At 49.2% G+C, this 26,697-nt stretch overlaps 9 protein-coding genes across 9 annotated transcripts; 6 read left to right on the forward strand and 3 right to left on the reverse strand.

Moving 5' to 3' along the window:
- Window positions 1-537: 537 nt before the first annotated feature.
- FSST1_003207 (uncharacterized protein) lies at window positions 538-1,700 on the forward strand (the record flags this gene model as incomplete). Its single annotated transcript, XM_083229266.1, has 2 exons — window positions 538-992; window positions 1,043-1,700. The coding sequence occupies 2 exons, from the start codon at window positions 538-540 to the stop codon at window positions 1,698-1,700; spliced, it is 1,113 nt and encodes a 370-aa protein (XP_083086637.1).
- A 1,494-nt stretch (window positions 1,701-3,194) lies between these two features.
- FSST1_003208 (tubulin alpha chain) lies at window positions 3,195-4,905 on the forward strand (the record flags this gene model as incomplete). Its single annotated transcript, XM_083229267.1, has 5 exons — window positions 3,195-3,206; window positions 3,398-3,456; window positions 3,510-3,820; window positions 3,875-4,378; window positions 4,430-4,905. The coding sequence occupies 5 exons, from the start codon at window positions 3,195-3,197 to the stop codon at window positions 4,903-4,905; spliced, it is 1,362 nt and encodes a 453-aa protein (XP_083086638.1).
- A 762-nt stretch (window positions 4,906-5,667) lies between these two features.
- On the reverse strand, window positions 5,668-7,529 carry FSST1_003209 (rRNA-processing protein NOP12; the record flags this gene model as incomplete). The annotated part of the gene is made up of 4 exons (XM_083229270.1): window positions 5,668-6,156; window positions 6,217-7,338; window positions 7,392-7,458; window positions 7,519-7,529. The coding sequence occupies 4 exons, from the start codon at window positions 7,527-7,529 to the stop codon at window positions 5,668-5,670; spliced, it is 1,689 nt and encodes a 562-aa protein (XP_083086639.1).
- A 714-nt stretch (window positions 7,530-8,243) lies between these two features.
- FSST1_003210 (Sds3-like-domain-containing protein) lies at window positions 8,244-10,331 on the forward strand (the record flags this gene model as incomplete). The annotated part of the gene is made up of 4 exons (XM_083229271.1): window positions 8,244-9,222; window positions 9,274-9,343; window positions 9,390-9,873; window positions 9,927-10,331. 4 exons carry the CDS (start codon window positions 8,244-8,246, stop codon window positions 10,329-10,331), a joined length of 1,938 nt encoding a protein of 645 aa, XP_083086640.1.
- A 332-nt stretch (window positions 10,332-10,663) lies between these two features.
- Window positions 10,664-11,175, reverse strand: FSST1_003211 (uncharacterized protein; the record flags this gene model as incomplete). The annotated part of the gene is made up of 4 exons (XM_083229272.1): window positions 10,664-10,748; window positions 10,847-10,928; window positions 10,977-11,101; window positions 11,165-11,175. 4 exons carry the CDS (start codon window positions 11,173-11,175, stop codon window positions 10,664-10,666), a joined length of 303 nt encoding a protein of 100 aa, XP_083086641.1.
- Window positions 11,176-11,789: 614 nt separating this feature from the next.
- Window positions 11,790-14,168, forward strand: FSST1_003212 (RNA-processing protein PTA1; the record flags this gene model as incomplete). Its single annotated transcript, XM_083229273.1, has 4 exons — window positions 11,790-12,124; window positions 12,181-12,346; window positions 12,396-12,523; window positions 12,584-14,168. The coding sequence occupies 4 exons, from the start codon at window positions 11,790-11,792 to the stop codon at window positions 14,166-14,168; spliced, it is 2,214 nt and encodes a 737-aa protein (XP_083086642.1).
- Window positions 14,169-15,177: 1,009 nt separating this feature from the next.
- Window positions 15,178-16,744, forward strand: FSST1_003213 (uncharacterized protein; the record flags this gene model as incomplete). The annotated part of the gene is made up of 2 exons (XM_083229274.1): window positions 15,178-15,232; window positions 15,549-16,744. 2 exons carry the CDS (start codon window positions 15,178-15,180, stop codon window positions 16,742-16,744), a joined length of 1,251 nt encoding a protein of 416 aa, XP_083086643.1.
- A 1,133-nt stretch (window positions 16,745-17,877) lies between these two features.
- FSST1_003214 (uncharacterized protein) lies at window positions 17,878-20,803 on the forward strand (the record flags this gene model as incomplete). The annotated part of the gene is made up of 4 exons (XM_083229275.1): window positions 17,878-17,976; window positions 18,036-18,602; window positions 18,650-20,244; window positions 20,296-20,803. The coding sequence occupies 4 exons, from the start codon at window positions 17,878-17,880 to the stop codon at window positions 20,801-20,803; spliced, it is 2,769 nt and encodes a 922-aa protein (XP_083086644.1).
- A 1,729-nt stretch (window positions 20,804-22,532) lies between these two features.
- Window positions 22,533-25,236, reverse strand: FSST1_003215 (uncharacterized protein; the record flags this gene model as incomplete). Its single annotated transcript, XM_083229276.1, has 7 exons — window positions 22,533-23,245; window positions 23,299-23,495; window positions 23,543-23,617; window positions 23,673-23,728; window positions 23,778-24,639; window positions 24,765-24,877; window positions 25,147-25,236. The coding sequence occupies 7 exons, from the start codon at window positions 25,234-25,236 to the stop codon at window positions 22,533-22,535; spliced, it is 2,106 nt and encodes a 701-aa protein (XP_083086645.1).
- Between the last annotated feature and the right edge of the window lie 1,461 nt (window positions 25,237-26,697).

Raw genomic sequence — 26,697 nt, forward strand, 5'->3', positions numbered from 1 at the left:
CACCCGTGATAAGATTTCGCCAAGCCTTCAAAGACCTCAGAAGGGGGAACACCAACGCTACTGTACCCGTCCTTCTCGCTCGCTCGCTGGTATGGTATGGATGGACCTGTGCTGCTGTTTGCTTGGCTGACTCTCGTCATTTCTTGGGTAGCTTTTCTTTCTTTTCGTTCATTTGTCACCTTTACTTGTCTTTCTGCTTGCTATATATCCCCATCGCCTCATTCCTCTTCTAGACAGACGCTCGATCGAATGGCCTTCGAGTACCGTTACAGACGCCGTCTTTTACATTGACAACGCCTTCACTATAGTCAAGTCGCATTTCCGATCCTGTTTTACGCGTCAACCTAAGTTCGATATATATCTTTTTGTTCGCCGATAATAGTGGTCGCATGTTTGGATGGACAAGACGTTAAAGGTTGTCCCTGAATTGCCGAGTTGACGGCAAGCGAAGCACTGGTGGTGCGGCTTGTAGTCGAGTCGGCCTTAGTACTCGAGCTACTCGCGAGTTTTCAAACATAGTTGTAACAGACAGACGACATGTCTTTGTCAACTGAGGATGATGAGTCCACGGTATCTGGGTCTTCTCCCATGCCATCCGCCGCGCCTTCATCGGCCATGTCTCTGTCCAAACCTACACCTCACCCGACAACACTTGTAATCGAACCAAAGCCAACCGATGACGACGACCTCGCCAGCGACTGGACGTTTCCACCCATGACAACTCCCTGGACTGGCCCGCCTGATTGTACATGGACTTATGATGCAAACCACATGTCAATGTCTGGGATGGGAGGTCTCGAGGCCATGCTGGACCTTCAGCCGATTGCTGGAGCAAAGTCACTCTCGTGCTATCCGGATGCTATGTTTGAGAACGGCCTTACGGGTGTTTACAGCCCGGGTACGTGCCCGCATGGATGGACTACTGTAACTCTGCGTATCGAACCCAGTGCAAACCGGGACGATGAGACGACTACGGCCATCTGCTGCTCCTCGTAAGTTGTCAGCAACAATGCATTATGAGCTATCGTTCTAACCGTACCAGGCATTATACCTGGGAAGGCAGTTTGTGTAAACGATCGACCTCTTCCGTGGTAGCTATCCCTTACACTTTCAACCAAACAGCGCAGACCTACGATGCCCATGCCGAATCCGCCACTACTTTATACAGCGCAACGATTGCTGTGTACACTATTCGTGCCCTTTTCAAGGATAGAGATAAGGATGATTTGGGACTGAAAGACGAGGACGACATTCCAGGCGTTGACCACCATAATGACACTCTGTCTTTGGGTGAGCGAATCGGCATTGGTGTTGGCGTTGCAATTTTTGTACTGCTAGTTGTTGGAGGAATCGCCTTTTGGCTCATTCATCGAGAACGAGCCCGGACAGAGAAGAGAAAACCACACGAGCTTGATGCAGTGGGCAATATGCGCCATAGTTCTTCAGGGGCAGGCGATGACTTTTACGCTGCTGCCGATCAACGAAACAGAGGCCGCGGAAATACAGAGCTTCCTCCACCTGCGTACGCGGCCACAGACTCGAACAGCATGACAGAGAACGACAGCCGTCTAAGTGAGGATACAACAACGCGGGACGAAGAGATCAGGGCGTTGCAGATGCAGAAAGATGCGATTCAGCGTCGTCTGCAACAGCTGGAGCAGGCTGATATACAGAATCAAACAGACAACCGAAACAACTAAACTCAACTCAACACAAGTGCGAATGGTCAAGTGCGGGAACGAAAAGAGAGCGAAAGATCACGACTTGGATGGGAAACGGCCTACTATACCTATGATACCACTTTGCACAGCTCTAGCAATTGCTATGAGCTTTTTTTCATTATACAAATAATTTTACAGGAGGGGACATCTGTAAGGTTTTCGGAGTACGGCGGCAGTGATACACAACGAAATATTACCATATCAGGCTCTTACTTTTAGGTATCTAGATATAGAACATCATTGCAACCTGTAATGTTCTGTATGGCTGTAGTCTGAAACAGTTTAACATCATAATCAAGACTCTTGACTAATAATTGGAGAATATTTGCTACCTTGGCCTGCCTGTTCAAGTAATACATTAGGCAACCTTTTATATCTAGGCAACAGAATTAACAAAAGCCAATTTGGGAAGTTCTACGGATATTGGATTTTGTTCCCGATTAACGCACGAAGTCTCGATCATGGCAAAGATGGTAGATCAACGATCTTCATAGACGTCCGAGTTACGAAGTACCCAATGCATAGTATCTAGGACTAGGTAAAGGTAAGCTTAGAGTATAGCTACGATGAGATATATTTTCTAGAACGTGATAGGGTGGTTGGCTACATACTAGGTACATACATAGTAGTAGACTATCATTTCACTCACTACCCTCTTAGTGATAGACTGATAAAATTCTATGTTACGTCCGGCACCACCTACTAGGCAGAGAGATTAACCAGCTACTACCTATTGTGAGAACTATCCATGGAGCGGGAAACTGATCACTTGTCAGGAATTCAATTGTCATAGCAAACCAACAGATGTCTGATTTGTTGTTCAATTGAACACCAAGTTAGTGCATAGCTAACCAAGTAAGCTGCAGCCTAGTAGGTAGGTAGTTATCTCCGCTGCAGAGTCTTAGTATCAGTACCTACTACCTATCTATCTATCCAGAGTACCTAGGTAAAACTCGTCCTAGATAGATGCAATTTGGTAGGATTGTGATAGGTGTTCCTTGATATGTGTCACTCAAGCTCCATGTCAAGCTACTGTCTGTACAGCTTGCATTCCGACCTGATTGAACAGATCCCACCTGAAGTGTGCTAGAGTGCCCCTTGCAAGTGCAGTTCTTCCACTATCGAGCAGGGGTCCCCAGGCTGTTCCCTGTCAATTGGCGGTGAGAGTCACCTCAGGTACTCTGCTTGTAGGCCAAAATTCGCCTGCATCACTTGTATCTTTCTGATAGCTTTTTTGTGTTTGGTTCAGTTCCCATGTTGACGAACCCCGCCACCAATTGGATGTCCAGTGGCACGTCGGCACCCACAGATTTGGGAACCTCCAAACCACCCACCCCGAAAACCATCACCACCTCAGGCCCCTTCTTCCCCTTACCCCTTCAAGCGCTGCGCGCGTAGTTATTTCTCTCCCCATACTTCTTCCCCCCAAACTTCAAACTCTCGTCTTAGCTTTTTAAGCTTCATTTATACAAGATGAAGGGCGAGGTATGTTTTTTCCAGTCCCGTCGCGAACCTCTAATCCCCGCGCTGCTCTTCATTGCTCCCCAATTGCATCCTGCTGCTCTGGTTTTGCTCTGCTCGAGAGGCGTTGGGGGTGTGTTCCACTTGGTGTCCTGAGCTGTCCAAGCTGGGGCGGCTTCAGTTTGAGCTCGCGATGCTGATTTTTTGTTATCCAGATTCTTCACCTCCACCTGGGCCAGGCTGGTACACAGCTCGGTAACTCTGCTTGGGAGCTGTACGTTGTCTTCTTCTCTGCTGTCGAATCAAGCTGACCGGCGTTCTTAATAGCTACCTTCTCGAGCACGGTCTCGGCCCCGACGGTCGACCTGACCCCAATGCTCCCGATATTGGTGACCCCGGTTCTTTCGAGACCTTCTTTACCGAGACCAACAGCGGAAAGTATGTTCCTCGATCTCTGTTCGTCGATCTCGACCCCTCGCCTATCGATGAGATCCGAACAGGCGAATACCGCAACCTTTTCCACCCCGAGCTGTTGGTCAGTGGAAAGGAGGATGCCGCCAACAACTACGCCCGTGGTCACTACACCATTGGCAAGGAGAAGGCTGACGAGGTCATGGACCGCATCCGTCGTGTCGCCGGTAAGTCTTGATATTGTACAGTTGATATTGCCCAGCAGCTAATTCACAACCCAGACAACTGCCAGTCTCTCCAGGGTTTCCTGATCTTTCACTCTTTCGGTGGTGGTACCGGTTCTGGTTTCGGTGCTCTCCTCCTCGAGCGCCTCTCCACTGAGTATGGCAAGAAGTCCAAGCTCGAGTTCGCTGTCTACCCTGCTCCCCGAACATCGACTGCCGTTGTTGAGCCTTACAACGCTGTCCTGTCTACTCACAGCACTATTGAGAACTCCGACTGTACTTTCCTTGTTGATAACGAGGCTGTCTACGATATCTGCCGTCGCAACCTCGATATTCCTCGACCCTCATACGAGCACCTGAACCGTCTCATCGCCCAGGTTGTCAGCTCTATCACCTCGTCTCTCCGATTCGACGGTGCTCTCAACGTCGATCTCAACGAGTTCCAGACCAACCTGGTTCCCTACCCCCGAATCCACTACCCTCTCATCAGCTACGCTCCTGTCATTTCTGCCAACAAGAGCGAGCACGAGAGCTTCAAGGTTCAGGAGCTTACCTTCCAGTGTAAGTTAAGCTTATGATTGCTGGCCCGTTATCGATACTAACCTTATTTAGGCTTTGAGCCAAACAACCAGATGGTTGTCTGTGACCCCCGAAACGGCAAGTACATGGCTGTCGCTCTTCTGTACCGTGGTGATTGTGTTCCTCGCGACTGCAACGCCGCCATCGCTTCCCTCAAGGCCAAGGCCTCTTTCAACCTTGTTGAGTGGTGCCCCACTGGTTTCAAGCTCGGAATCAACTACCAGAAGCCTATGGCTGTCCCTGCTCCTGCTGAGGCTGGTGGTCTTGCTCCCGTCAAGCGATCCGTCTCCATGCTTTCCAACACCACCGCCATCGCTGAGGCCTGGTCGCGTCTTGACTACAAGTTCGACCTTATGCACAGCAAGCGTGCTTTCGTCCATTGGTACGTCGGCGAGGGTATGGAGGAAGGAGAGTTCACCGAGGCCCGAGAGGATCTCGCTGCTCTGGAGAAGGATTACGAAGAGGTTGCTGCCGACTCCTTCGAGCCCGAAGAGGAACTCGAGTACTAAACAGTCGCATAATGTGATATTGTGTAATCTCTTTCGACTTCTTTGATGGCATGTTTTAGCGATAGCTCGGACAGGGCTCACGCCCGCGAAGCATACAGACAAGAGTTGTGGAGGAAGTTGTTTAATATTCCCGGTTTTTGGGCGGCACACATATGGGGGTAAAGCGTGTGCTGGCCGCCACGCGCCAATGGCTCAGGGTACCCCGTTAGTAAATGGTCTTATATGTTGGAGTCAGGTCCTAATAGATGAGACTATCCCTCGATGCAAATTTGGCGCATTTATTTGCAAAGCAGGCACGAAAAATTGATGACATATTCTTTCTCATTCAAACAAAGTAGAAAATGTATTTTGTACATGTGTCGAGATTGGCCATGTCGATTGTCTTACATGTAAGCTGAAATGACAGATGTATGCAATCAGTTGACATAATCATAGTAAGTAAGAACATATTCAGATCAGTAGCATTCGATAAGAAATGAAGTAGTTCGGCTATATACTAGGTAAATAAATTATGTCGGTGCAACTACACGAACCATTTTCTATCATGAATCAAATGAGCTACCCCCATCTCTTTTTTAAGCGGTAGAGACCAGGCCAGTTGAGGCAAAAAAAAATCACTCGTAACTTTTCCGGGCGTGGAGACCTAACGTTTATCAACCAACCCTCCTGCTCTACTATTCTCACTAGAAAAAATAGCCCATACGCCTCACTCCCATGTCTTCTATCAGCCTCAACAACTTATGCAGCGCTCGTCAAAATTAATCAGTTCTTCTTCTTCCACTCGGCCGCTCTCTTTGTGCCATGGTTCTGAGGCTTGCCTGACTTGCCCTTACCCTTACCCTTGCCCTTCTGTTTCTGCTTGAGGTCCTTGGGTAGGCCATCTCTTGCTGAAGCACGGCGACCCTCGAAAACAAACTGCTCTGGGCCCTTGATTTCTGGGACCGGGTTCTCAGCTTCCCGGCTCTCGCCATGTGCTGAGGGGCGCTTCTTGTGGCGTTGCTGCACGGCGGCCGAACGGCCAAGAAGCTTGCTTGTGCGGCCAGCCATGGACTGCTCCTCAGGTGTGGCCTTGTGCTTGTATTTTGTGCTCTTGGGTGCACCGTTATGTACGATGTGCTTGCCCCTGGCTCGCTCTTGGGCGAGGACTGTCTTGCGAGGATCCTTGGCACGAGTTACTCGCAACTTGCGCGGCAACATGGGAGGGAACTTCTTGCCATCAAGGAGTAGGGCAGCCTCAACGTCGTTACCGTCCTGTCGAGTGAGGTTAGCGGTTTGAATCTCTAATAGTGAGTGATAGAATCGTGGACTTACATAAAACTGAACGTAGGCAAAACCCTTGCCTACACGAGTCTTGGAATCCCGAACAACCCGGACATTCTCCACCTTGCCCTGAGTGCTGAAAGTTCGCCAAAGACCTTCCTCAATATCAGAGGGGATCTTGTTCCTCTTCTTCTCTGAAGTTTCTCCCTCGGCGTTGGTGTTCAAGACTGTCTCGTCATCAACGAATCCCAGGTTACCAACAAACACACATCGGCGATGATCAGTGGGACTGGGGTGAGCAACACTGTCAACTCTGAGATGACGGTCGAGGACTTGGGTACCGTTGAGCTTTGTGGCTGCCGCACGAGCTGCCGCAGTGGTCGAGTACACGACGTATGCGTTGGCTGATTTGGTTGTGGAATCCATCAAACTCTTTGTGATGTAAGCTGCGCGCTTGGGCAGAGAGCCGCCAGCAAACGCAACGGAACGGAAGCGAAGTGACTCGATGGTTTGCGGGGGAGTGGCGTCCTTCTCCAAGACGGATGAGAGATGAGCCATCAGTGTCTTCTTGGCAGATTTGGAGCTGATTGCTTCGGTGGACACATTGGCAAGGAAGACTGTTCGGGCCGCCTTTTCCAAGTCCGATGTTTTGCTGTCCTTGGCGAGTGTCTCATGGACAGGAATATCGCTTTCGTTACCAGCATCTTCCTCATCGGCTGCTGACTTCTTGTCAGTCTTGGTCAGAGCGTCGTTCTTCTGTCGTTTGCCGGCACGCTCAGCTTCTTCCTCTGCAGCCATCTTGTCAAGATATTTGCCTTCCAGATCGTCATTGTCCTTCTTGCGCTTTCGTTTTCGCTCCTTGTTTGACTTGTCTTCTGTCGCATCAATGATGTCGTCAAGCTCGACAGGCGCATCCTTCATGGGCTCGTCTGCACCCTCACTCTCCTGCTCCTCCTTTTCTTGTTCGTCTCCGCTTTCGTCCTCTTGCTCATCCTCGTCCTCATCTTCGTCCTCATCAGAAGGGCCATCTTCTTCGAAGCTTAATTCCTCGCTGATCTCGGAAAGAACCTCATCGTCCTCCTCAAGCTGCACCTTGGGCTTGGCAGGTTCTCGAACCTTTTGGTCTAACAAGGTCGAGTATCTTGACTTGGTGGGAGCTTGGACAGGACCGGCCTATGTATGATAAGTATGAATTGGCAAGAAAGATCATGCGTCGCAAAACTTACACTGGATGCAAAAAGAGCATCGAGGGTGGGGTCTACTGCCTTAGAAGAGGCTCTTAGGCCTTTTGAACTGCGTGGAGTCAGTTTTGTTTGGTTCTCATACAAGAGTGAAGATCGCGAATGTGCTTACCCTTTCGCCATTTTGTCGAATTTTGTGTTTGGATGGAGTCGGCAAAGCTGTTGACTCTGGTACAATCTTTGGCTCTGCGACAGGAAAAAGACATTGGCAGTCAGAAAAAAGTCCAGAGTTCAATCGAGCGGCCCCACCTAAAGATTTCCTTGGCTGTCGCCATTGGCTCAGAAGATGTTAACCAATGGATAAGGTCTCATGGCTTTGATAGTGGGCTCGAGGCAGCGCCATGAGCCGTTCTGCCGTCAATGACCGCCTTTTGCAACAGGCGGGCCCGTCATTCTCAGCAACCCGCTTTGGTGGAAGCCCGCCCAAAAGCCGGGCAGTCCAGAACCGTAGAGGCAGAAGCAGACACCAGGGCAGCCAGCGCAAACCGGCACCGTACCCATTCCTCTCTTCCTCCGTATCCCCTCCACTCACCACCACAAATTGTCAGTACGAGGAATCTTTAGCTTTCTCAAGTTACTTCTATCTTTTGTATTTTCCATGCTGCACAAAGATCGACTCAATCAGTTCTTTTCTAGCTCGCCTTTACCCCTTCAACCCGATTCGACAAGATACTTTGTCTTCGATTGTCCGTTGACCGTCCCTCACTATTCACCACGGGCGCGTTCCCACGACCACCCGGCCGACCAAAGCTTTCTGGTCTACTCAACAGATCAAGCAAACGCATAATATCTTCACTCGGTCGACCCATAAACACATAATCGCGTTTTGTAGCAGCGATGGCTGCTTCTGCCTCGGCCCCTCCGCTTCTCTCCTCCCCGGCGCTTGGAGTTGCCGACCATGAGGATAGCAACGTCTCCAGCCCCCTCAGCGAGGTTGACACGAAAGATGACAACGACGACGAGATCGAGCACATGCATTTAGACCACGACGAAGAAGAAAACCTCAGGCGGAGCCCTAGAAAGAAACCCCAAGTCGCCTCTGACTCTGACAGCGTCCTCTCCGACGCCCATTCCGACGTTCCCTCCGATGGCAACATCACAGAAGCTGAGACTGAGAGACTCTACGATACCCCTCGGCATCAGAGACAACGAGACGTCGTGGTAGACCAGTTTAATGAGGGTCAAGTCTACGAGCACACCCCCAGCAAACTACGCAGAACTGCCAACCTACAAGGCCTCGACGATGACGAATCTGCCATTGATGACGACGATGCCTCGACGGGCTCACCCACAGTCGGCGGGGACTCTCCGATAAAACATGCGACGAGTCATGACGAAGAGTTGGAAGAAGGACACAAGAGCGACACTCAAGAGCGCAAGCGAAAGCGCACACCTGCCGTCGAGCCATCGGAAACAGAACAGCCGCTTAGAAAACGGACAAGTTCAGTGCATGCGCACGACGCAGATGCTCTACAGAAACTCGAAGAAACCGGCCTCCACGAAGATACGGCCACCCCTGCGAATGGGAGCAGTGGCACACACACGCCCGTTGAAGATATCGATGTATCCCCACGAAAAAAGCCTGCCAATCGCGATACTGATCTGACAGAACGCATATCACGTGTAGCTAAGAAGAACACGCGTGGGTCCAAGCGAAAGGCGGCGGCGGCGGCTAATCCGGATCTCGACACTAATAGCGGAAGTCATGATGGTGCGCGTGACAGCGGTAGAGGGACAGACGTGGATAACCAGGGCGATGACGTCGATCAAGATGCCGACGAAGAGGTTGACTCGGTGACTGCGCACGACGAAGAACGTAAGAAGACAGTTGCCCAAACTTTGGATCATGTTGCTCACCCAATTATAGTGGAGCGTAAACACGCTGCGTTCAAGGACTGGACAGTCATCGAAGAAATGTTTGGTGTCTTTCGTGACAGGTATGTGGAACACTAAGTAAGCATGCACATACTAACATTCCCCCAGGCTCTATAAGGACCGGTTGCAAAGGCTTGAAGAAGAAGAGCAGTCTCTCCTCGCAGATGTGCCAACACACCCCGAGTATCTCAACATGAAGCAGTGCTTGGATGATAGATTGGAGCAGAAACTGCGTGAAATCCACAACGAACACGAGTACCGCATCAAAGCCCATGAAAACCGGTCTGTGGCCCAGCGTGCCCAGGTATGGGGTCAATATTACCAAGCGGTTCGGGAAAAGAGAGAAAGGACCCTGGAGTCTCTTAATCAAGAATGGTACGACATTCAAACAGCCAGACGAAGCGCGCACAGCTTGCAGGACTGTGGCCTTCTTTATCCCAAGGATCCTGCGCAGCGAGTTCGAAACGCAATTGCCTATAATACTGAGGTCTCCGCCCTGGCCACTATCGCAAAATACGAAGGATTCCCTGCTGGCCCTGAAATGGCTGGAGCGACACCGTTAGAGCTTGAGGACGACTTAGCTGCTATTGAGGTAAGTCGACGACGGCGAAAACTCTACGAGCCTGCTGAGCTGACCATGACAAGCGAGCAAAACGGTCGCGACACAAGCCAGCAAGCCAACGACGTGAAGAGTATTATCCTCAACCATTCGACCGCCTCGGCCCGGCAGGCGAACAGTTTCTCCGGGAGACCCCATGGGCTAATCCAAATCATCTGATTCACAAGATGTATCCTACCACTGCTCCAGTAGAGGGACGGCCAGATGATGCGGCTAGCCGTGGCGCGCAGCAAATACACGGTCCTCCTCCTGTTGATATCAAGTCAACTCTGAATGTGGCTGCTCAAGTCACACAGCAGTCTCCATCACTTTCGACACGGTTGTCTGAATCACCAGAATTGACGCGAACCATGCCCAGCCCAGCACACCAGGTGAAGAAGGGGGGCAATCTTCCAGGCGTGAGCCGCAGTGCAAAGACGGCGGCGACATAGATGATGTTTACAGACTTATGGTTGAACATACCCCGTCGACGGGACTTGGTTGATAACACGATGGAGCATATTGCTATTGTACTCGGACTTTTGTGATACCCTTGGGAAATTCTCGGTTCAGGTACTGATGGATCGATCTACTTTTTTTTTCCTTTTTCTTTTTTTTGGCTTGAACTTGGAAGGCGAATAGAGCTTGCGCTCGCTTGCATCAAATACCATTATTGTCGACCTAGAGTGGTCGGAGGAGAGGCATCGGCTTTACAGCAGACAGTGCCCTCTGTTTGAGGAGGTTATTGTACAAGGACCCCACGTACTTATACATACTGCACAGACTAGTTGGCCAGCATGTTGCACATAGGGCGATCGGAGTTTTGGTAGGCGTTTTGCGCAACAGGCTTCATGAGTAGCGACGCCTGCCTGTTGCTTGTCATATAACTTGCACCCATTTGAATATCATAAATTCCAACGCTTGGTATTGATCGTACACGCAGTCTAACCACAAGATAGCCCTTTACTTGGAAGCGGCGGGCTTGGGCGCATCAGGGACCTTGACATCGTCGAAATTGTCTTGTCCAACGGCGTTGAGGGTATACCAATCTGAGATGCGTTAGTAGACGAATGTAGTATTGTTGAAGGGGATCGTACAGATACTTCCGACCACACCTAGGAGACCAAGGCCAGTGACAGTATTCTTGAAAAGATAGGGTCTTCGAGCTCGAACGAGCGCAGCGCCCTGTCGCAGGCGGGGATCATAGTAAGTTGAGTGCGGGCTGTATCGGAGTCATGATCAGTCCATTGCAATATGGAGAGCTTTGGTGTCGGGATGAACACACCTTTTGACCATTTTGAAGGTCTTACGCTTGGCTAGAATTGAATTTCTTGATCTTGAAATGTGAACCGAATAAATTGACTTTCAATTGTTGGCGTGTTGCAAAAGATGGTCTCACTAATCGATATCTGACCTACTGGCGAATGATTGTTCCGTAGGCGGGAAGAATGTTTGCGGCTAATTGTCGGCCCAGCCCAGCAGCCGTGACGTCTACCTACCGCACCTGCACCACCCCTAGGTCCAGGTTCTCTGTGGAGCTCAGTTACAAGGCTCTGGACCATTTCCACGTCCAATGTTCTTTGATTTCCGCGTCGCCAATCTTTCAGCAACATTTCTAACAGACAAAGGCTGGCAACGACGACAATAGTGCTCTACGCCTCAGCAACGCGTAATTCGAGACGAAGATACTGCTAATTGCGAATGTTGGGTGATTTTGAGCTTTTAATGCGAAGCATGCTCAACCGCATACAAGAAAGCTCAGCCTAGTCGCGCGACCACGGTCCAAAAGCAGTGGGCAAGCTTCATCCACGACAACACATTTCCATTGATCTTTCCTGGAGCTCTCGAGCTTGCCACCCGTCGATTTCTACGCCCGCGATTCGAGAATCATCAACATTAATCCACCTACCATGGCAGCAACACTTTCTGTGTCGGACCAGATTCGACAGCTCGACGATGCACGAAAGCTAGTTTTGGGAGACGTAAAATACTACCCCAGTGTCGTCAATGGAATATTACCCATCATCGGACCTAGCGCACCACTTGAGCTGCGGAGATGGGGTGCCGAATTTCTTGCTGAAGCTTTCGCGACGCCAGCTTTACCGAATGGAGAGAAAGAGACAATGCAACCTTATGTTTTACCAACATTGGAATCCCTGCTTGAGAATGAGCGAGAGGACCCTCAAGTGCTGCGCAGTGTGATTCAATGCGTTGCCAGTATTTATCCCTTGGCGATGCGATGGATGTATGGTGATAGTGGTATCCAAGTTATGTGGTTTCAAGACTAACGTGATCATGCAGCATTAATAACGGCTACGACACAATCACTTGGGAAAGAATGGTGGCTGTCAAGCAAAAGGTTTTGAGAATATGGGACAATGCTGGTCCCACCGTGAGAATCTGCTGCATCAAGTTTGCACAACGTGTGGTTCTTGCGCAGACTGCTACCACCGGTTCTGAATTAAGAGTATGGATTTTCTAAACTTTCTACGTGATGTCGCTAACGCAACTATCAGTATGGTGGTACACTTGATGTCTCTCTGGATAAAGTTCCGCAAGGCCACCAGTCCCTCGATCCTAGAAATTTAGAGGCTGAGGCATCGGGGCTCCTCGACCGAATGCTAGGTGCCCTACAAGAAAGCAGGTAAGACTGTTGATCGCGGCTGCTCCATATCTATGTAGCTAACCTCTAACGAAACTGCAGTGACGCTTTGATTGTAGATTCGACCTTGAACTGCATGTCCATCATCATAAGAGCGCGCCCAGCTACATCAAATCGAATCATCAATGCCCTCCTTGCTTTTAACCCCCTCAAGCTTGCCAACTCCCCCCTTACACCGAAGACCCGGGTCATGATCAGGTCGATGGAGAAGACAACTCGCATGCTGTTGATTCACCTTGTAAAACGAGATCCTCACAACCCTATGGTTCCCAGAATACAGCAGCACGTAGAACGTATGATGCGTACCATGGCCGATATTTTTGACAATTCTGGACATAAGCGCCCTCTTGAACCGCCACCTCAAGACGATTACGAGGCCAAACGGCCACGGCTGTCTCAAGCGCAAGTCCGGATACCACCGCTGGGTCCAGGCCCGCATAGTCTGGCCGACATTTTTACCCTGATCGACAACAGTGCTCTCCGGAACTTTGATGTTTCGCAAGTTCCCGCGCCCTTGGTCACTAGGATTGCTGTCACAACACTGGCAAGGCTTGATCCTCAAGTACTGTCCCAGGCAGTTGATGGTGTCCGTGGCCGCCTCGACGCCCTCAACAATGCTCCAGCACCTGAATTGAACCCCAACACAGCCCCGCTCGGTGTGGAAGAAGATGACGATGAATATGAACCCGACTTCTATCAAGCTGAGGACACGGAGCAGATCCTCAACAAGCTAGATAGCTCGCCGACTCATGAATTACCATTGTTGGACGACGGCCTCACGTTAAAGTCCTTCCACCTGCACCAGCCTAGTGCCCTGACACCAGAAGCGGCATTGACAGCAGGTAATGGCACAGTGACCCGAGTCATTGAGATGATGAAATCTATGGAAGAGCCAGCAAAGAAGAGCAAGGCTGGCTTTAGCAGATTGGCAGCTAGCTCTGGCAACCGGGACTCGTGGATGACAATCCTGGCTCGACTGGCGACTCGCTCCGTGGCTGGTCTGGAAGAGACGGCTATTAAGGACGAAGACGGCTCGTTAACACACCAATCCCTCAGCAGCAACATTCGCGACGTCCTATATTCTTACGTGATGGAGGACTTCCGCAAACATATCGATGTGGCGGTCTCTTGGCTCTGCGAGGAGTGGTATAACGACAGGCTACAGCAGAAGAAGGGCGGCGATCGGCCCCTGTACTACGAAAAATGCTGTCTCCGGTTGATTGATGGCTTCCTCCCGTACCTTCACCCTCAGGACAAGGTCTTGACACGCTTCTTGAGCGAGATACCGGATCTGAATAAGAACGTTCTATCGCGGGTGAAACACATGTGTCGGGACCCTAGTGTTGTCCAGTTGGCTCTGACAAGTCTATTGTACTTGATCATGATGCGACCACCTGCCAAAGAGATTGCATTGGATACAGTGCAAGATATTTGGACCGAATGTAAGTCCCAGACGACGAAAATCAATTATCCTGTTATGTTTACTAACGTAATGAATTTAGTCGAGGAAGCAAGACCCGTAGCAGGCAAATATCTATCCAAGTATCGCCCGTCTTTCATGGAAGCTGCACTAAATGGTGCTGGTAATGGTTCGGGGCAGTCTGCATCAACCGCTATTACCGCTTGAGGAAATGACTGTTCTATGATGCATTTCAAGGCGTTAAAGGGTAGATTAGTAGGGTTAAGGTCAATGGTACTGATCAGATGAATACCAAGCATTATTGCGACCTCATGAAGGTGCAAGACAGTTTATAACGCCGATCAATACGTTGCCCCAATTACGATGTTGGTTTATGTGATTTGTTAATACATTGATGTATCTATAATCAATGTCAGGCTTGGAATACGCCTTGCATGAAACCAATTAAAAACCCATGCACTCGAATTAGTACTGTTGTTTCGATGTTGGCCCGTGGGTCTTGAGAGAGAAGTTCTGGGCGTCGCAGAGTTGGAAACTGCATGTAAACATCCAGTCCTCAGTGATGGATGCTTTGTGCCATGATTAATAAGTTAGCCAGCAGCAGGGTAGCCTGTAATTAGTTGCTGTGCCACCACACAGACCGTCCATGTCCCTTGACCATGACGTTTACCAGACTGTTGCAATGCATCTCTTTGTTCCTCTGGTTTGTTTGTTTATTTACTTAGTGACGCTGATCATCCCCAAAATATCAGCGGGCTCAATATGTATTGGTTACAGTTCAGACCGATCCAACACTCTGCGTCTCCTCCGTCCCTCCATCTCAACGGTACCTACTGTAACGGTCCAATAAATAGGGACCAAGCGGGAGCCAGTCGGGAGATGACTGGTACGTACTCCTTATATCAAGTGGAGGTAATTACCTGAAATAAGTCCTCCCTTGAAAACCAAAACAAAGACAAAAAGAAGAACAGGGTCGCTTTTTCTTGATTACCTACACTAAATACTTTAGTGTGTATCACTTGTCTGTGTTTGCAGTCGTCGATTGTCCTAAAGCTGCAGTGTAATCTTTGCCTCATTTTGTTTTGCCTTACTTTTTGCTTGTATTTGCTTTGCTGTACCTCTGCCAGGCCACATCCCTTGTATTTCTGCAGCATTCATTGCCCAAGCAACCCGAGACATAGACACAGCACCCTCCATTTGCCAGCCCGTCATTGCAATGCGAAACCGCCTCTTCCAAAAGGAATTCTCAATTCACAAAGACGCAGTCACCGGTAAGTATGAATAGCGGTTAAAGTTAATTAGCATGCTTTTTTCTATCTGTATATGCTTTCAATTAAATATTCTAGCCTCCACTTTGAAACAGCTCCCCACATCTTCAGCCGGGGCTCAACTGCGTTCTCATCCCATCTTCTCGTCCCCTACGCGTATCGTCTTTTAAGGCTTGGCTGGAGTTTCTCATTTCAGCCTCGTATTCTGTCTCACTCTACTAGACACCGACCTTTCTACCCTTTTCTCTCCTTACTTTCCTTCTTTTTGTTAAAAACTACTATTATATTCAACAACGCTAATATCACTATTTACCATCAGCCGCAGCCACACTTGCAGCCGATTTGACAGATCCACATGCTCCTTCATCTGACAAGGAAAAGACCTTAACTCCCGTCTCTACTGGCTCCATCAACAGCATGAAAAGCCGGAGTCCTGCCACCTACAAACCGGCTGTCGCCAGGTCAAGCACAATCCGAAGTGTCCGCAGCTTTGACGGCTCCGAATCTAGTCCTGAAAGCAAACACAGCACTTTCTCCAGCAGCGTAAACAGTAGCACCAGCGGAGTGTCCCATTCCCACTCCAATCCCGATCTCAACGACCACACGCATACTCCCGTTAAAGCCAAACACGAACCCAACAACGCAAACACAACACCATCGCGCTGGAGCACCAGCGCAGCGCGCGTAATAGAGCCCACACCAGATTCAGAGAGGCCCACCATGTCAGAAGGCGCCGAAGCTGTAGACGGTCAATGGGACTCGACAATAGGCAAAGCCGGCCTTGGAAAAACTGGCCGAGTTATAAACAAGCTCGTCAGCGACAACGAGGCTCTAAAGCGCGACATCAAGATCGAACGTCTAAAAGCCGACGAGGCTAAGCAAGCCGCCAAGTTACTAGAGGATAAGCTCGAACGAATGGTCAGCGATTACGAAAGTCGATTGCTCGAGGCCAACGTTACAAAGACACTTCTTGCTCGAAAGGAGCGTCAGGTCGAGACTCTACAAGCAACCGTCGAGCTTGAAAAGAAAAAGGCTACAGAAGCTCTACTGCGTGAAAAGAGCTGGAGGGATGAAATGACAAAGACGACAAAGGACGCAACAGTTCAAGTCGAAGAAGCAACTAGTTATGCGCAGTTGATGGAGGGCCGCTACAACGCCATTTCCTCCCACTGGCAAGACCAAGGCGAGGAAGTTAAAAGAGCGGTTACCAAGATGAAATCAGAAATAGATCACCTCAACGCAGAACGACGAGCAGACGACGACAAAATAGAAACATTAAGAGATCTCTGCGACCAGCAAGACGGCAACATCAAGCAGCTACGACATGAAAAAGAGGAGATCGCCCGCAAGTTCGAAGAATACAAGAAAACGCAAGAGCAAGACCTCAAGGACATCAAGACCAACGCCAGATTGAGAGAAGACGAGCAAGAAGCCCTACTACTAGCGTCTAAAGAAACACTCGATAAGCTTAAATGGGCACTCAACGTTAAGAAGAACGTTAAAGGCGCACAATGAGTTACATCTCACACCTTTCACCGGCAAATGGTGTCTGCAACGACTCATCTCAGTAACCTTTGCCACAAGAAGTGTGATCCAACCATATTTATAATTCTACCCCATCTCTCGACTGGCTGGACTCCAGTCTATCCATATTGAAGCTCCTTGATAGCTTCACAACTTTTATGCCTACGAACACTTGATGAACTACCGTCGCTTCGATACCATTCCCCGTATGATTTTCTTATTCTTTTCTTCACAAACACATGGACTGGAAATCTACGCTGGATTTAAATCACGTCTGTGTGACAAAATTTTAGCTACTGGTCTGAACCATGGGAATTGTCGGGCTGTGGGTGTTACTGGTGTTGGGCATGCTTTTTTGCACTCGGGTCGAGTCTTGGTATCTCCGCGATCAAGAGAGGAAGCCACATTAAAAGGACATAGAAACTCAGCATCGTTATGTTAATAAAAAGACAAAATACAGGAAATAGAAAAGAAGAAGAGAATGTCTTGCAAATTGTTCCTATTGTAACCAGTTGGGAGGACAGAAGGTCAGCTAACTCATCTTGGTTTCTACATTTAATATACCACAAACATAATACAATCACAAATTTATAACACATTAAAGCCAGCGTATCGCTATTCCTGTATCGTTTAGTATCGTGCGCATTGATTGGACTTTCGATAGATACTGTACTATTGACGTTCTGATCCCCGAACACAACATTATACCTGGCTTGCCCCTTTCCCCTGAGACTTGCGGTGCTATCACTTTCTGATTGACGCAAATTCTCAATCTATCGGGGTACCTTACCATTAGTGATTCACTCACAGGTAACTTGCTCTCCCCCTAATTCAGGCATGAAAGAAGGCAAACGCGGAGTGGCACTGCCACTTGCCTTTGTAAGTGCCAGAGCTGCTGCTTGCCGCCCAGCATCAGGTGCTAACGGGAAGGTGCACCTGCCTACCTGCGCTTCTCCCTCCCCTTCTCCCTCCCCCTTCCATCTAAATCAGCTCTTCTTTACTGTTCATTTTTCATTTTTTTTTCTCTCTACGCCCTCTTCTCTCTAACCTTTCGCCTGCACAAATCACCCACCACAATGGTATTTCTCCGCTTCTAACCATTTCACACTCTAGAGTTCACAATCATGGATGGATTTTCCGAGTTCTACGTTTCTTGCAACCCCCCGTTACTTCCTGTCGGTGTATCGTCCGTTATCGCAGATGTCACAAATGGCTTGGGAGAGGTACGTGATGAGAAAAAAGTTCCCAGGATACTTGCTTATATGTCATTCCCACTTCTCAGACCGTCCTTGAGGTCCTGTATGAGCCCGAAAACTCTTGGTTTAAGTTCATTTCCGCTGTTCAAGACCAGCCCGCGATTACTTATTGGATGCACAAGCGCCTAGACCAACTACTCGAAACCGAGGTCGGCTTGATTAATGAAGGCGGAGATCAAGACGAAGACCAGGACGATGCCAATTGTCTTGATCCTAAAGTTCGGCCTGATATCCAAGTGCTGAAAGAAAAACCTCATGTTATTCCTTACCCGTCGCTCCGACACATTTCAGCAGATATCATCGAACAGTACGACCCTTTCAAGTACCCCGACCATATCAAGCATCTACCTCATAAGAGAACTTGGCAAGGTCCAGAGGGGTTGGAAGGAGTTACTGTCTCCCGACTTCTCTCCAAATTCCAGCTTCTATTGCCAGCATCACTTGGTCCCGATGGTATCAAAACGTTGGGAGAACTTACAAATTGCCGAATATCCCATAATCTCCGGGGTTCACTATGCTACATTGGCACTGACCAGAGTCTGAGTGCACTGGATGCTGCAACGAGCAAGCTCAACACATTCGCGAGCCTCACGGTAATTGTTATCGCCATCCCAGGTTGCAAGTCTCTGACAGTCTTCAGGATTCCCCTTCAGCCACAACCTCGCACCTCATCTATACTGAGAAGCAAGAGCCAGCGAGAGTGTGCTATGTCTGGACCACGCATGTCGGCCTGTCAAAGATGACATATGTTGACCCTGAGTGCTCCAATCTGGAAGACGAGTACAAACGCATTGCAGGCGCAGTGACTCTAAGAATCGGAGTCGCCAACAACAAAGGTTTACCAATCCCGGATAGCACGACATACCCAACTGCTGAGCCTAAGGCTCCCGGGCGCAAGCAAACAGACTTTCATCCTTTCGAAGGGTACACCTATGGCAACAAGCGGTCCGGCACAACAGCTGTCAAGGATCAGAAGCGGCCTCTACAGTGCTTCCAGACGGAGCAGCCCGGAATAAGCAAGAAACAACTCGCCGCCGCGGAGGCACGTTGTGCTACGAACATTGTCAAAGAAGCTATCGACAAGAATTCCTCGGCTCATTCTTCTAGACGAAAGCCCAAAGCTCTAAAGAATACACGGGCAGCTCAAAAAGGAAAAGAGGAGCTTAAATCTCTACTCCAGCATCGCGAGTCTGTGGCTATATGGCTGGGCGATATTGAGCCCGACGAACCCCCTGAAGCTCCAAACAAGGTGGATGATGATGAAGAAGATGCTGCACCTTTTCCGACGTCTTCTCCCAATCATCCTCAGTTGATTGACTTCCAAGACTCATATCAATCACAAGAGGGGCCCGAGCAGAATTTGATGGATATGTTCGATGGGCCTATTGATTATACAACCCTCACACCGGACCGAGTTGCAGTATCTGGTGCGGATACTACCCAAGGTCCTCCGCTCACCGATTCTGAGGTTGTTTTCGGTAAACAAAGCGATGAGCTGAAACACTTCTTCAACACGATGAACCAGAAAGCCGCCCCTGAAAGTTCATGGGCGGATATCGCCTCAAGGAAGAATGCTGCAGCCAAAGAGCAGAATGATATGGACTTTGGGCAGAACGTGCGAGTCAAAGTCGTGCCAGGAATGGATACACCCAAAATTACACTGGATAACGATGGGTCTGTCAAAGTCAGTTTCGACGCAGAAAAAAAGTTGCATGACTTGCTAGAGGTTTTTCAGGCAGTCCCAGGAAGAGTCAGTATGCAGGCCAAGTTCGGTAGGGTTTGTATCAAAGGCATCCCCCCTGCGGAAGTCTACTTGAACCCCTCTCCCAACGGACCTTTCGAGTTTATCGGTGCCAAAGCCAAATGGTTGAACGACAACAATCCCCACGTGGAGTTCTATCCGATTCTTACAACTAGCGCCACAGAAGCCAATTTGATTCCACATATCACAGGCGGGAGAGTCTCATGGGTATTGACGGAGAAACGGGTGTATTACGAGTTTGTCTGCACTGAAGAAGATGGAACCCACCCCCCAAAACAGCTTGTCGTGAACGTCGATGCAGATACGTTTACCCACGAGTGCCTTCCTTTGCCACGAGAAATGTCCCAGGCTTTCATTCACTGCGCACAAAATGCATGGGATGTTAAGCTCAGTGTTGTACATAGAGACATGGCGCAAGTCACCAAGGAGTTTGAGATATTTGCTGCATCGCTGGTCCAGTCTCTGGACATCAAGTAAGTCCCGAAACCCACATATCCAGTCGGCAGAAAGTACTAACCTCTAAGGACAAACGAAATAGGAGAAATTGTCATGCATGTCGAGCCAAAAGATGTCACGAAATGGTGTATTAATCGAGTCAGGGTCCATCATGAGGCCAAATACCGAAACGGGGCAAAGGGGCCAAGTTACCTTACAACTACCATGGTGCGCGTGGTCGAAAGATTCCCCAATGCAACCCAGAAACTGTATCGAGGCCAGCTTGTTCCAGTGGCTTTGCCCGGAAGTGGGCGGGTTGGCCAGTGGTTTGAGGCTACAATCTCATCGGTCACAGCCGAGCATGAACTGCAGGAGAATATCGGGCTCGAACTTGGCGAGAAAACCAGCTGGTCCCCTGACAGTCTGGAGCGTCATGGTACATTCAGAGCCATATGTGAACCGGCAATACGGATGGTGCGTCACATGGATGCCGTGGGCAACTCGAATGCAAATGGGCACGGTGTTCAAACTGACCAGCCGTTTTTCGATGCTGTCGAGGATTCAAGAAAGCGGGCGAAGAACTATTCTTACTGGTGAAATCAAGATTGAAAACTGTCAGACCTAGAATGGAGTGGATGGAGGGATGGAGGGATGGAGGACGAAGTCAGTGTTAGACTTTGAAGATCGTGCACTAGTCTAGATGATGTAGAGCAAGTAAATGTTAGAGTTTGGCCATTGCCTTGTCTGGTTAGTATTGTACAGTCCCTTCAGTAGAGTTTAATCAATTTCGTTACTATCGATCTCGGACGATCTAACCGAGCGTCTATAGTGTCTCACCGGATTGCCGGAACTTTACTTCCGCGCGTTTATGTGGCCGGTGAAATGAAACATACGAGGACAGAAGATTGAGCTTATCTCGATTCGTGGTAAAGGTACTGGTTTTTCCGGGCCTTTTTGGGCATTGGTCTATTTGTCAGACGCAATCCTATGTCGCCTTCTATGCTGCAGCACAAAGATATACTCAATAAATATTAACCAACACAATCCGCTTTCACTAAAAGCCAAGGTCACTAACCAGGTTAACGCAAATCCTGAGAAGGAAAAGCGCGTCCAACGCCAAAGCCAGCAACGGTTGGCGGGACCCCTGTTCGGCCCGTTCCGTGTTCCCGCTCTTGTGAGAAAATAAGGACAAAGAAGGTTTTTCTTGATTGCGCCAACAGTGCCTGGATTAAGAATGGCTTTGGAAAAAACTGGGCAGTTTGTTCCTGCATGGGTTAGAACGAACGATGAGTTCGTATTTACATAAATCACGAATGCCCAATCGGCCCCAAAAACGGGAAAGCTAGACTAGACTAGTGCGAGATGGGGTGCAGAACTGAGCTTGGCGATCGGCGGAAGTGATCTTGCACAGGCGTCGCAGTTTGATTGATTGGGTAGACGCTTTTAGGCAAAAGAAACAGCGGTATTTCTTGGTGATTTCTCACGTCCATCACACCTATCATGGGTTTTTTGTCTCTTCACTTGTCATATAACTGAAGCAGGCGTAGTGCTGCCGCCTTTCCTCTTGAGGGTTCTTGATGTTTGGCTACGATATTATGACAATTATTCTTATCCATGACTAGGGATTTGGAAGTGAGTACACACACGACAGACTTCCTTGATATCTAATGTTAGATCTGGAGCTAAAGTAACCTCGTGGTTAAAAACCACGTCATAATGGTGTAAGCCCTTATCCATACCTTATTATTCCCTGTCATTGAGATCTGCTATCAGCCGAAACCGGTTGTGGCTGTAGATGTCCAGAAGCTCGATAATTGCACGCTGTAGCTGAGAGATGTGAGATGATTTGACAACTCTACCATCACAAAGTCAGAGTTTCGATCAGGGAGCTTGTCAATAGGCTGGTATTTGTAAGGGGCTACATAGTTATGTCGAGAGACCGAGTGAGTTTTGTCTACTTCTGGAGGCGGGCTCATCCAGTGACAAGTAGAACAGTATCAATCCAACGAGTCCATATGGCAGCCGAAGCATTGTAGAGTGAATCCGGGAAAATCAAATCAAAAGAGGCGCTTATCCGCCTTGGGTATTAAATACTAATATTCTCTTTCTCTCCTCCAAAAACGTGATCAACACGTATCCCATGAACTTCTCCTTAACATCTAACTCGAACTATTAGAGCACACACTAACCAACGGGATTAAACCACTCATTTCCCTGGTTGTAAAGAAACAACCGATACTTCGCTTAGTGACCTGATCCGCAAAATCTAATATGCAGCCTCCCTCCATGCTGTCACTATTTGCCAGTGAGCCTGTATTTTTGTCGTTCAATCGTCCAGTCGATAGACTAGGCGAATGATATTCCAGCACCAGTTCGCCGTTGAGTCTATCTTTTTCATGTCGCGTAGCCAATCCAAGTATGTCGTAACAGTCTGCGAGGCTTCAACGTCGAAGCGTTGCCCGCAGAGCGATGATCGAATGCGTACCATAATTGGGTGCTGTTGCGAAAGGTGCAATAGCACCAGAACTCCAAAAAGGTTTTGGGACCAGAAGAAAGTCATCGGTATAAGTCGCTTGTTGGTACAGGTGGGCGATAGGGCGATGGGCCATTTGAGTGATGCTTTGAGACATTCGGCCGCACCTTCGGCATCTTCCTGTGTCACACTATCTGGGTGGTGAAGGACTTTGTAGATGCAGGGGCGGTAGATGAGATATTTGTTGTAGCTGTATCGTGTCCGAAGGAGTGCGACATGTATATCGGCTACAAATGGATACGTTGCTGGTTGCGTGTCAAGGTCTGGCGTGAACATATAACTACTAGGCAGAGACTGCCCAGCATAAACATCATTGAAAGCACCCTGTGAAGGATCTGAAAATGTTATATCCTGATTGTCTTGCCATCTCAAATGGCTGGGCAACATGCCTCTCCACTGTTCGAGTTGCGCATCGAGCTGCTTCATAACAGTCGCACTGCCGGGACTCGAGGCGCCGTTGAAGTGCCCAAACCCTGGAAAGGATATGGATACGTCTGGACCAAATGCTGAGATAGATTAGCTAAATGTCGGGCCAGGGGCTGAATGCTATTGAGCCTACTCTTGTTGAGGACAGAATGCAAGTTCGCCGAGAGCCTGCGAAGCACAATCTGAGACGCAAAATGCTCCTGGAAGTGTGTCGCCTGGTTAGTGATATAGTCCTCGTCAGTAATATGTCCATTAAAGTCAGGAAGACCGATTGTCTCTTCCAACTTGTCTAACCCGGTCAAAGGTAAACCGAATTCCATGTGAAAGTAACTTTTGTCTTGTTAGTCAATACCTCAAAGCAGCAATTCAGTACTCACGTCTCCATGACTGAACAGTGCCAAAATATCCTTTTTACCAAATCTGATCGGAGACCATGGAGCTCGGTAGGTTTGCTGTAAATTAGGGTCAGACAACATCAACTTGACAGCTAACAAAAGGTCTTATTACTTTACAATCAAGGCCTGGCAGGCTGAGGAAGCAGAGACAGTCATCCTCCAACATTCCTAAAAAGTTTGTTAGAGTAATGTCAAGAGTTTCAACGATGATACTGACAAGAGCTTGCCCGCAGCTTGAGTAGTATATGGCAGCAAGCGCGAGCATTTGCACATTTTCCAGGCTGACCTCGCTTAAAGAAAACCCCATCCTTTTGCGTGCCTCGTTGAAGTAAGAGAGGCCAGGTGGTCTGTCGATAGTCCCCCCCTTGATCCCAGATGGCCGCTGCTTGTAGGCTGAGATAGATACTTCGGATGTGGTGAGGGCCACCTCCCCAAGGGCAAGAACGAGGAGTACAAGGCTTGGTATTATCCCTTCGTGGAAGCCGTTGCTGATGATTGAGCCCAGGGTATTTGAATTGAACCATTGCCTGTCCATTATGGGATAGAAAGTATTGATGACATCGAAATATCCTTTGCTTAGTCTTTGCACCGTCTCCCAGTCTACACTGGGGGGGCTGTGGTTGAGAGAAGATGCGGAAGCCGAAAAGAGCAAGGGTAACTGCAGTGTGCTGTTGCTTGATATCCCGACTAGCTGAAGTCCATCGAGTGGCAGGGTAACAGTAGACTCGCGTAGGCCCCGCGGAAGCGTAGGTATTTCGCCTACTGGTGAAGGGGGCTTCTGTCCAAGCCGTTCGAACATGTGGCGCACAACAGGCCATTCCGATACCTTGGATACCGAGGAGTCATATCGGTAGCCGCCTTTATCGCGGCTGGGTGTTGGACTCGTAGGGGGAATAGATGTCCCTGGGAGAGAGTCTTGCGATTCGGGATCGACCAACAGTGGCGTGTTGGGATAAACACCAGAGGGTTGGGAAGTGTTGAAAATGGCAGGGGCGGTGTTTTCCCGCAAACCTATGTGGTCAATCTTGCTTTCAACACTTTTGAGCCGATCTAGAATCTCAACTAGAGTTTTATCCTTCCTATGGACGGAGTTTAGCGTTTTGTAATCGAGTTATTCGGCGGCCAAGGGAACAACGACGGTATCGCCATAAAAAGGCCAGGCGCGGTATCCTTGTCACTTCCTCGGACTTTTATGCAAACATACTTTGTAGGTTGAGGTTCTCTGTATCGGCATTCGAGTTTGAATCGTTGACATGTACCACACTTGGGCCTTCGTTCATCACACCTCTGTTTTCGATTGCGGCACGTTTCGCAAGCCTAAGCATGTTAGTTAATTTGTTTCGACGACAGGTGCTTACTCAGTCAAAGAAGGCAACAAGAGGAAATGAAGTGACGAGTAAAGGGGCTCAGTGCGAGGGTATTTGCCCAGAGCATATGGCAGGGTTAACACAGGGGTCGGCGTCTAAGTCTAACAAGACTGCAGCCAAACAACAGGTGGAGTTGGGAGGAGCGAAAACGACGTGGTCGAGAAAAGGGCTTATAGAAACATTGCATAGAGACAAAATGTGATGAAGAAAATATCGTACCTGAGCAGCAATAGCGCCGCGCTCTTTTCGGTTCGTCTGCGGCACAGGTCCAGGTGAGACGGTGCTGGACGAGGATGGTCCTAGGTCCATATTTGGAGGGTATTCAAGGCCGATGTTCACATATGAGTGTGACAAACGGGAATGGAAGTATCGCAGCTCTAATAAGCTGGTTAAGATGAGTTAAACTTCCGAGTGTAACCGTTTAGCTCCATTGAATACAGGTACAGTGCCTTGAAACAAAAGTTGGTAGAGCGTTTAGCTCCTTGGTGGCCTTGGTCGGGGATGAACTATGTTGCGACGGTTCTGTGAAGCTCCCGGGCGCGGGTGGAAATAAATTATTGGGGGGCAGGACAACAAGAGTACGCACACACGCACGCACAACTAAGTCTAGGCGGATGTCCACGAGAAGACTGGGGTTTAAATGGGTACGTGATGACGGTCTCTGGGACGAAGGGATGTTGTGTGGTTGCGTTGCTAGTGTTTCTGTTGTGAGTGTGAAGGCTAGTTGACTCAATCAAGTGTGCAGGGAACATCGAGGATTTAACAATGACAGGAGGCTAGAGAGGCCGCCTTATAGTCAGAATTCGAGAAGACATCTTTTGGGAGAGAGTTTTTCAGAGTGCACGGGAGGAGCAAGGGCGCGGAGAAAAGATTCGTAAAATGGGACTGGCAGGATGTGAACAGAAGTCGAACCGGAGCGAAGCCCGGCTCCGACAGAGACGAGGGTAGCAAATAATACAAGACTTTAGTGAAATCAAAGCTCGTCAGGTTCCAGTGCTAGAAGCGGTCGCAAATCCGTCAGTGCAGACAAAAAAAGGGCCCCGTTCCGATAGCCATTGGACGGTGTGAGGCAAGGGAAATGGAGGGTATCAAGATAATCCAACGTCTTGTCCCGTCTCATTATGGTTCTGAAGAGTTTAGCACCACACAGCTGGTGCGGTACCGTACCGTACACGTTTTGAGACCGCACCGCTAATTGCACCACACCGTGCCATGAGCTTGGCTATGCACCATGAAGTTTCGATACTGTACCGTATGTATCGTCACTAAAGACCATGGGTTTGCATGCATGCCGCTGGACGTCATTGCTGGATCTCACAACGGGCCGGGGGTCGAGCTTCCCTCTCCGACCGTGGTTCCCTCATGACAGCCTTCCAGATCTAGAGCCCACCCACACCCGATCGATACGCGCGCATCCACCAAGCACCTAAATCGATCAAGCCTACAGCGAACGACGTTAGAAGCTCCCATCTTCTTAGGCGCACAGTTTAACTCGACCTTATTTTGTTTGGTGCCATGCTCTTGTTGCCGCTGTTGTTGCCGCCACAGCCAGGTCCTTGGTACGCGATCGTCCATAATCTGCACCGACTGTCTGGAGCTGGTGACCACTCCACTGGGAGATATCTTGTGGGGACTAGGAGAGTCGTGCTTGGCTCTCAATTCCATCCCTTTGGCAATTGCGCTGCTAATTGTGACTGGACGAGATGGTTTGCGATCGTCCTTCTCAGTTCCCACATGGTCTAGCGTACCAGATGGTAGGGAAAGACGTAA

This window comes from Fusarium sambucinum, chromosome I, assembly GCF_050947815.1.
Source record: "Fusarium sambucinum isolate potato_lamoka chromosome I, whole genome shotgun sequence".
Lineage (NCBI taxonomy): Eukaryota > Fungi > Ascomycota > Sordariomycetes > Hypocreales > Nectriaceae > Fusarium > Fusarium sambucinum.